At 43.3% G+C, this 9,979-nt stretch overlaps 2 protein-coding genes across 3 annotated transcripts; both read left to right on the plus strand.

Moving 5' to 3' along the window:
* The first annotated feature begins 4,057 nt into the window (after nucleotides 1-4,057).
* On the plus strand, nucleotides 4,058-5,463 carry LOC128274645 (uncharacterized). The gene is made up of 2 exons (XM_053012906.1): nucleotides 4,058-4,092; nucleotides 4,152-5,463. Exon 2 carries the CDS (start codon nucleotides 4,183-4,185, stop codon nucleotides 5,461-5,463), a length of 1,281 nt encoding a protein of 426 aa, XP_052868866.1. The 5' UTR covers nucleotides 4,058-4,092; nucleotides 4,152-4,182.
* Nucleotides 5,464-5,881: 418 nt separating this feature from the next.
* On the plus strand, nucleotides 5,882-7,241 carry LOC128273870 (zinc finger protein 664-like). Of its 2 annotated transcripts, none has more exons than XM_053011930.1 (3): nucleotides 5,882-5,972; nucleotides 6,029-6,116; nucleotides 6,200-7,241. In XM_053011930.1, exons 1-3 carry the CDS (start codon nucleotides 5,932-5,934, stop codon nucleotides 7,238-7,240), a joined length of 1,170 nt encoding a protein of 389 aa, XP_052867890.1. In that variant the 5' UTR covers nucleotides 5,882-5,931; the 3' UTR covers nucleotide 7,241. The 2 variants fall into 2 exon arrangements, with proteins under 2 accessions (XP_052867890.1, XP_052867889.1); XM_053011929.1 differs by having other exon boundaries at nucleotides 5,883-5,972; nucleotides 6,026-6,116.
* Nucleotides 7,242-9,979: the final 2,738 nt, after the last annotated feature.

Here is a 9,979-nt window from a genome sequence, read left to right on the forward strand (position 1 = left end):
ATGTTGAGTAAGTTGGTGTTCAACAAGGATTAAAAGGTGTAATAGCGACTTATTTTCCAGAAGCGCAAAAATATGTAGACGGTGTATGTCGACTGGTGATGCTTTGGAAGCTCTAACGCGCGACGAATCCGGACAGTTTACCGGTCTGCAGGTAGTCAAATTGTAGCAACAGATTTCGCACGTTGTTTTGCAAAAAAAAACTATGTCTGGTCTATGATACACATATTCTTACAGATTAAGTTCGAACCTGGAATTCCGTCGCATTTGTGCACGATGTGTGGATCGCGTTTGAAAAACCATCTTGACCACACCGCCGAACAAATGGATGGCACGGAATTGTCAATTAAAACTGAAGTTACCCCACCGGATGCAGCGAAGGACTTGCATTTGAATCAGAAGTGTTGTAGTGTTCATCAAGCGAATAGGACATATGAATGTTGTGGCCACATACCCGATGATTTATTTGAGGCAGAGGAAAATCCAATTGCAATCAAAGCAGAGGACGAAGAGGTCGATGAGCAGCATCAGATGCAAACAACGAATGATGTTCTTGATCATGAGCAGGATAGCCAAAAAATGAATCCTTTGAAATCGATCTTTCAGGGTCAAAAAGATTCATCCTGTGACCGTGACAGACAACACCTGTGCTAATGATTCAACAGAAGAATCAAATCAAAACGTGTTGAGTCCCGGAACACAGAACACCCATAGTAAAAAACCATTCCAAAAACCACAAGCATCACTGCCCTCATTGTTCGGCAACATATCCTTTTTTAAGCAGGCTGAAGGTACACATCCGCACTCACACTGGCGAAAAGCCATACCAAGTGTAAAGTCTGTGACAAAGCGTTCAGGACATCAGCAAGCTAACGGCAACATTCAAAATTCACAATAAGGACCAAACAGTATCAGTGTCCTCATTGTTCATCAATGTTCTCATCTCTAACCTAAAGAATCACATCCGCACTCACACTGGCGAAAAGCCATACCAGTGTAAAGTCTGTGACAAAGCGTTCAGATCACAAAGCAATCTGGCAGACACATTTGAAAATTCACAATAAGGACCAACAGCATCAGTGTCCTCATTGTTCATCAATGTTCGCACGTCATCTAACCTAAAGAGTCATATCCGCACTCACACCGGCGAAAAGCCATACCAGTGTAAAGATCTGTGACAAAGCCTTTAGCCAATCAAGCAATCTGACAACATTTGAAAATTCACAATAAGGACCAACAGCATCAGTGTCCTCATTGTTCATCAATGTTCGTCACTCATCTAATAAAGAATCATATCCGCACTCACACTGGCGAAAAGCCATACCAGTGTAAATCTGTGACAAAGCCTTTCGTACATCAAGCAATCTGAGCAAACATTCGAAAATTCACAATAATGGTCAGAAAGGTGAATAAGAAGGTAGAATAAGAAAAGTCCCAAGGAGCAACTATGTACCTTTTAGTGTACGTCGTACCGTTCGGCGTACACTCGAAGGACCGTCCGTCGTACCGTTCGAAGACCTGCAAAAAGCAGCAGCTTTGCCGTTCTTCGTACCGTTCGCCGGCCGTACGTTGAACCGTTCGCCGACCGTACGAAGTACCGTACTTGGTACAGTGTTTCGTACACTCTACGTACGGTTTGTAAAAAGCTAATTTTATGGCATTTGCTATAAAGCTTTGTTGAAAAATTATAGCTCATGCAAAATATTCAAAATTATTATAGTAAACCAGTAAAATTATTTTTTATTATTAATTTTTTTATTTGTAAAATACAAAATAATTTCGTTACCCAGCGACGAACATACAATCGCCGGGTTTACAATCTTATTGCTATACGCACTCAAAGCATTCCAATCTATCCAATCTATCGGTTAAGAGGTGGGTCCGGACGACCCATCAGAGAAGCAACAACACTCTGGCAATCGACGATGTTTTCGAAAACGACGAAATAGATGAGTTTGATGATGGTATCACAAGCGGTTTGCGCTCCGTTGGTACACTCGGCTCGTTGACTTCGCGCTTTCCGGCCAGTTTCCCACTGCCCAGTTCCGTACAGCCAGCGTTGACGTATTCGCTGAGACTGGAAAATACCGTTGTCACATTCAGGCCGGTTGCCTTTATTTCCGTGGAATTTCTTCATGGCAAGATGGCACCGCCCCGGAACGGGTGTTGATGTGTACCACACGGGGCCTGGTGTACAGTTTTGGTTCGCAAACGGTGTGCTTTATTTAGTTTATAGTTTCGATCATCCTCAACAGCATCCGAAGGGCTGCCATCTGTGGTGCTCCAACATGGAAAGTGCCAAAAGTGACCAAGATTTGGACTGATCCCATTCAACTGCGTGTACCTTCATATGATCGTCGTGGGTCAGGAGCAGCTTCATCGTCTCAGCTGACTCCGGTTCTTTAGCGTTGCCTCCCCTCGCTGGGAGAGCTTTCCTTCTTCTCGGCCGACAACTCCTGTGGCCGCCGAAGCAAACACTAGCAAGCGAACAACGCTGTTGGGTGGCAAATGTAAATTCGTTTTCGCGAAACGGTGATCTTTTTTGACGCATCCAATTACACAGCATCGCGTCTTACGCTTTCCTCTGTCATTGTGCTCCGGCTCGCTTGAGCCGGTGCCGGGACTCTCCGTCGGGACTGCGTCGAGGGCCCCTCGCTACGTAATTACGATGTACCGCAGCCGACATTTTTCGTTTTCCTTCAACTTAGATTTTTCGTGCACTGGTCGATGTTGGCTCCGATTTTCCTCCATTCAAAGAGTCCGTTGCGCATTGAATTACCGATCTGGTGTCTACAAAAAGGGAAGATCACAATGTTAGAATGATGAGACAACCATATTACTAACCATACCCGTGGAAGATTTTGCGTAGCGTTCTTGGATCACCAATCGTTCCCTGGAAGTTGGTGCGCACATCATCATCCAGCACTTTGTCAATGTCTACTAGGTTTCGAATACCGACACAACACACACAAGCCGTGGTGTGATCGCTGGCAGATTTGTTCCAATAACGCGCAGGGTCTAATATCCTGCGCGAACTGTCCTAAGTCGGGAACTGGGAACTAGGTTCAGTACGATTATTCGTCGATATTGCAGGGAATCATACGAGACACGTTATAAACCGACACAACCTGTAGTATGTACTGTACTTTACAAATGACACTGAACATCCTCCAGACTAAACAGCAAGCAACCAACAAACTTAGCGAAACGAATTAAACTGGTCGCCGTCGCCGTGCATCTACTGCGTATAATGTATTCTAATAATGTAAACAATGGGAACTGACAACAGAGTAAAGCTCACCATTTTGACAAAGCATATTATATGGCAAATAAACTTATTTGCCATAACATAAGCACTCTCAAAACGTTGAGCTTTAATGTGTACCTTTTGCTGACGATAAGAACGGTTGTCGTCGTTATAACGACGAATACCGTCCCGGACGGGACTGTTTTCGTCGTCTGAACGACGACTACCGTTCGTTCATGTGTCAGCGTCGTCGGCGCGCCGACGATCCGAAAGCTCGTGGCTCCTTGGGGTTAAAACTGAAATATGTAAAATAGCAGTTATCAAAAATTTACAAACAGCAACGACATGAACCATACCAATAAAATTAATTTTCTTCAGGTACTGGGTTTTGAATAAAATTTCATTTCAATTTCGTTCTCTGGAAATGGTTGAATAGGTTTCTAAAGCAAGAACCTGAAACAATAACAAAAATGAAGAAAGAAACGAATGGGTTGTTGGGCTAAGAAGTGAATGCGTTTTTGAAACATTAAACAATCTGAAGCACTGCAGATCAAAACACACAACAAGCATAGTTTTTGATAGATTTTTGGTTGAATAAAGTGATTTTTCGTCCTCATACTAGATAATGATTTATCATTATTCGAAATCATTATTTAAACTCACACAAACTTGATTCACCCTGTAACTGATTTTTTTAGTTTGAAAAGAGCGGCGGCTCACTCACAGCGGCGGCTCACTCACAGCGGCGGCTCACTCACAAGCGCGCGAACTTGGCACCCAGAAGCTGTCAAAAGGCAAATTCCATCAAGCATCGCAAAAAAACAAAAGTACCACCGTTGTTCAACAAGGTTCGCAAAGCCATCTACATTTGCCTCAGATCATCAAAGCATCTACATTTTCGTTTCAGTATAGACGAAGACCAACCCGACCCTCTGAGTATGTCGACCAAACCAGCAGCCAAAGGAAAGAACTCCGCGAAGAAGAGAAACTTTCGCCGCCGGTCCGGACAGCAGCAGATGGATGCCACTGATCCCCGTCGAGATGCCCGCTTGGGGTCTCTTTCGCAGGACGAGTATTCCTCGCTGGCTAGCGCGCTGGCCAGGTTAGGCCAAAGAGTTCAATGCAGACAGTTAGCAATACCACTAACAGTAACTACGCGTGGAGTAGGAGTTGCAACCGCGATAGCGTATGACCACGCAGCAACCACTTGGGACGTTGAAAACATTCGTACGATTCTCACGATCCACCAAATGTATCGAGTCCATCTGTGGCTCGTATACTACAAAGTGTACCTGGCTCAAAAGGCTCTGGTTGTACCGCTTACCAGTTTTACCGCTTTAGAGCATATCTTCATCGCTCATGACTTCAGTGATACAATCCGCAGAATCACCGAGGCCCCATCCATGATTGTGATGATCCTCGATTGCATCGGAAAGATCGAGACCCAAGACAACATATACCACATGGGATTCGGTCGCGCTCAAAATGAAACCCTCGAGTATCGATGCCTTGTGCAGACGCCGGTGAACCTTCGCGCAACGCTAGACATGCTTGCGGCCGCCGATACTCCTGAAGCTGATCGCCAGGCGTTTATCGCAGCAAATAGCATCCCAGGAGCTCGTTACGAAAACAACCTGCTCCAAAACGCGGAACAGATTATGCCCATCAATTATGGTCTGCAGGACTTGGTAAGGGACATTCATTCCTACCAGAACCTGCTCGCCCGCGCTCATTGCCTGCTTCCAAAACAGTACCTCGCCAAGTTTGAATGGAGTGCCACCGGAAATGCTGGAGGACTGTGGTCGACTGAGCTCGCTGATCTCCGTGTATCAAGCCGATTCGATGCAGGACGAGCTCCGTTGGTAGCGGGATCGCGCCGTCGCCTGCGGGGAAACGATGATGAGATAGTCGACGTTTCTGTTCCAGCCATTGCGAACGCAGACTATCGCAGCTCCGAGATCGTTGGTTCACAATTTTCAACGTTTTGGTCTCGTGAACCCTCAACGTCGTTGGCAACTGCGATAGGTTGCACTAGCCTTGTTGGCGAATACTGCCACGTAAGCACACGCCACAGAATGACGGGCCCCAATATCGTAACCACCGACCCGGTGGGTACGATGATGGTGGTTACCCACTGGGTCGGTGGTTACGATGATGTTGATATCATACGCCGCGCGCTAGATCGCTTCGGAGAAACTCTTCCTTCACGGCTGGACTAAAAACCGAGTATGTTAAAAAAATCCTTTCAATTTAACAGAATCAGCTAAATAAATAAATATCAAAAAAATTGCTGAGGACTGGGTAAAAGTTTTTATCAAAGATTCCCAAATATACTATCATTTATACTGTTTTTGATTGATTTTTTATTGAATAAAGTAGTTTTTCATCCTCGTACTAAATGATGATTTATCATTACTCGAAATCATTATATAAATTCATACAACTTCGATACACCCTGTAACTGAATTTTTCAGTTTGAAACGAGCAGCGGCTCTCTCATAGCGGCGGCTCACTCACAGCGGCGGCTCTCTCATACCGGCGGCTCTCTCACAACCGTAAAGCTGTCAAAACTCGACTGATTGTCAAAAGCCAGATTCCATTGAACCAAGTTGAACCAAGATTGTTTATTAAACAAGTGGAAAGTGGACGATTTTACAAAATCGCTTAAATAAACGATTGCAGTGAAAATGGAGTATTCGGCAGTGATTAAGGAAGAGGATGATGTTGAGTAAGTTGGTGTTCAACAAGGATTAAAAGGTGTAATAGCGACTTATTTTCCAGAAGCGCAAAAATATGTAGACGGTGTATGTCGACTGGTGATGCTTTGGAAGCTCTAACGCGCGACGAAGCCGGACAGTTTACCGGTCTGCAGGTAGTTAAATTGTAGCAACAAATTTCGCACGTTGTTTTGCAAAAAAAAACTATGTCTGGTCTATGATACACATATTCTAACAGATTAAGTTCGAACCTGGAATTCCGTCGCATTTGTGCACGATGTGTGGATCGCGTTTGAAAAACCATCTTGACCACTCCGCCGAACAAATGGTTGGCACGGAATTGTCAATTAAAACTGAAGTTACCCCACCGGATGCAGCGAAGGATTTGCACTTGAATCAGAAGTGTTGTAGTATTCATGAAGCGAACAGGACTTATGAATGTTGTGGTAAAATACCTGATGATTTACTCGAGGCGAAGGAAAATCCCATTGCAATCAAAGCAGAGGACGAAGAGGTCGATAAGCAGCAACAGCCGCAAACAACGAATGATGTTCATGAACAGGATAACCTCAAAAGTCCTCACAAAAAACAAAAGCACCATTGTCCTTATTGTTCCACAACATATACAAATGTAAAAACCTTAGACATTCACATACGCACTCACACTGGCGAAAGGCCTTATGTGTGTAAAGTCTGTGACAAAGCCTTCCATTCATCAAGTAATCTGACAAATCATTCAAAAGTTCACAATCAGGCAATTCACAATTCGCATCAGTGTCCTCATTGCTCTTTAAAGTTTCTATGGGTATCTAGCCTAAATAATCATATGCGCACTCACACCATCGAAAGGCCATTCAAGTGTAAAGTTTGTGACAAAGCCTTCTATTCATCCTCCGTTCTGACAGAACATTCGAAAGTTCACAATAAGGACCAACAGCATCAGTGTCCTTATTGCTCTTTAAGGATTCCATGGTTATCTAGCCTAAAGATTCATATCCGTACTCACACCGGCGAAAAGCCATACAAGTGTAAAGTCTGTGACAAAGCTTTCCATTCATCACCCAATATGACGCTACATTCGAAAATTCACAATAAGGACCAACATCATCAGTGTCCTCATTGCCCTTCAAAGTTTGCCACTTTATCAACGTTAAATGTACATATCCGCACTCACACCGGCGAAAAGCCATACAAGTGTAAAGTCTGTGATAAAGCGTTTGCGACATCAAGCAGTCTGTCTGTTCATTCGAAAATTCACAATAAGGACCAACATCATTAGTTTTCACTGTCCTTTCAACTTTGCGTTTGTATAAGATAGAATTATGTATGTTTGCTGAATCAACACAATAAAATGAGAAATCTTTGACATAATGATGGAAAAAAGTAGCGAAATATGGAAAAGAGTTATTAAAATAAAGTAAACCTAAGGATCCTCAAGAAACACTACCTCATGGTTTTTGGCGTTCGTTTGCAGATTCTTGTTTATTATTTATTTATTGCTGTTTATTACCGCCGATCGGCCCTGGCCTGTAATAAAGACTCCTGCCATCGCTCGCCTTTCAGCGCCTTCGTCCAGCAACTTGTTACACCCGACATTCTCGTACCGCTGTCGATGCAATTTTGCCATATAGGTTGGTTCGTCGTGCGCTGTTTCCATGGCATGACCAGCCCACCGAAGCCTGACGAGGCTTGTCCATTGTCCCTCAACATATACATGCCAGAATTCAATCTGAGAATCCTCTCGGACGCGGCGAGGTGGGATTACCCCCCTATTATAGAACTCGATTCGAGTCCTCGAACGTTCATTTCGTTCATTTTGAGTTCATTTTGCTATAGCTTTCTCTTTCTGCCCTCTCTCTTGCTGTATTCGGCTTTCTCTCTTGTTGTGTTCACTCGAACGGTAGAATTTCCGTTCGAGATCCATAATAGGGGGGTTAGTCAGATTTGGATACAGTCCATGTCTCAGATGCGGATGTTAGTAATGGAATTATAAAGGATCTGTACCACGAACCATATAAATGTGATCTTGTTCTTGTTTATCGGCAGATCGATATTGTTCGCAGCTTGCGCAATCCCTATTTAGGTCTGGTCTGATAAATTTACGTTCACTGGAAATGTTTGAATAGGTTTCTAAAGCAAGAACCTGAAACAATAACAAGAATGAAGAAAGAAACGAATGGGTTTTTGGGCTAAGAAGTGAATGCGTTTTTAAAACATTGAACAATCTGAAGCACTGCAGATCAAAACACACAACAAGCATAGTTTTTGATTGATTTTTAATTGAATTAAGTTATGTTCCATCCTCGTACTAAATGATAATTTATCATTTTTCGAAATCATTGTTTAATTCACAGAAACTTGATACACCCTGTAACTGATTTTTTTAGTTTGAAAAGAGCGGCGGCTCACTCACAGCGGCGGCTCTCTCTCAGCGGCGGCTCACTCACAAGCGCGCGAAATTGGCATCCAGAAGCTGTCAAAAGGCAAATTCCATTGAAGCAAGCTTTGTTTAATAAACAAGTGCGAAAGTGAACGATTTACAAAATCGACTTAATAAACGATTGCAGTCAAAATGAAGTCGAAGAAGTTCAAGGCATTAATTAAGAAAGAGGATGGTGTTGCGTAAGTTGGTGTTCAATAAGGATTCAAAGATATGATAGCAAATTTTTTTCCTATAGCGTGAAAATATGTCGATGGTGTCTGACGGCCGATGATGCTTTGGATGCTGTACCGCGCGACGAGTCCGGACAATATAAAGTACAAAAAATCTTCGACTTTACCGGTCTCCAGGTAGTAAAATTGTAACAACAGACATTGTCCCTCGTTCCACAAGAAAACCTTGTCTATGAGACCCTTATTTTCACAGATTGAATCCTCTACTGGAGTTCCATCGTATTTGTGCACGATGTGCGAAGCGCGTTTGAAAAAGATGTATCTGTTTCGCTGGCGATGCAATGAAAAGAATGATCTGGTCGATAGACTTATTCAACAGCAGACCACAGCGAAGAACGAATCACAAATCACTCAAGACCAACTCGACCATTCTGCCGAACAAACGGTTGGAACAGAACTATCAATTAAAACTGAAGTTACCTCACCGGATGCAGCGAAGGATTTGCACTTGAATCAGAAGTGTTGTAGTATTCATGAAGCGAACAGGACATATGAATGTTGTGGCAAAATCCCTGATGATTTATTCGAGGCGGAGGATAATCCAATTGCAATCAAATCAGAGGACGATGAGGTCGATGAGCAGCATCAGCTGCTAACAACAAATGATGTTCTGGACCATAAACAGAATAACCTAAAGCGCCACCGCAAAAAACAAAAGCACCGTTGTCCCCATTGTTCCGCAACATATCCTGTTTTAAGCAAATTAGAGATTCACATACGCACTCACACTGGCGAAAGGCCTTATGTGTGTGAAGTCTGTGACAAAGCCTTCTATTCATCAGCCCATCTGACAGAACATTCGAGAATTCATAATAAGAACCAACAGCATCAGTGTCCTCGTTGTTCTTCGAAGTTCGCGCAGTTTTCCAAATTGAAAGTCCACATCCGCACTCACACTGGCGAAAAGCCATACAAGTGTAAAGTATGTGAAAAAGCGTTCAGATCATTAGGCAATCTAGTACAACATTCGAAAATTCACAATAAGGACCTACAGCACCAGTGTCCTCATTGTTCATCACAATTCGCGCATTTATCTAGTCTAAAGTATCACATCACGACTCACACCCGCGAAAAGCCATACCAGTGTAAAGTCTGTGACAAAGCGTTCAGATCACGAAGCGATATGACAGAACATTCAAAAACGCACAATAAGGACCAACAGTATCGGTGTCCTCATTGTACATCAAGGTTCGCACGCTTGTTTACCCTAAAGAATCACATCCGCATTCACACTGGCGAAAAGCCATACAAGTGTAAAATCTGTGACAAGGCGTTCAAGGCATCATGCAAGCTGGCACAACATTCTAAAATTCACAATAAGGACCAACAGCACCAGTGTCCTTAT

This window comes from Anopheles cruzii, chromosome 3 (genome assembly GCF_943734635.1).
Source record: "Anopheles cruzii chromosome 3, idAnoCruzAS_RS32_06, whole genome shotgun sequence".
Taxonomy (NCBI): Eukaryota; Metazoa; Arthropoda; class Insecta; order Diptera; family Culicidae; genus Anopheles; species Anopheles cruzii.

Bases quoted from the DNA above. Each gene is read 5' to 3' on its own strand.
- LOC128274645 (XM_053012906.1), top strand. From the start codon at position 4,183: ATGTCGACCAAACCAGCAGCCAAAGGAAAGAACTCCGCGAAGAAGAGA.
- LOC128273870 (XM_053011929.1), top strand. From the start codon at position 5,932: ATGGAGTATTCGGCAGTGATTAAGGAAGAGGATGATGTTGA. The intron at 5,973-6,025 runs GTAAGTTGGTGT...CTTATTTTCCAG, and splicing joins AAGGAAGAGGATGATGTTGA to AAGCGCAAAAATATGTAGAC. The intron at 6,117-6,199 runs GTAGTTAAATTG...ATATTCTAACAG, and splicing joins GACAGTTTACCGGTCTGCAG to ATTAAGTTCGAACCTGGAAT.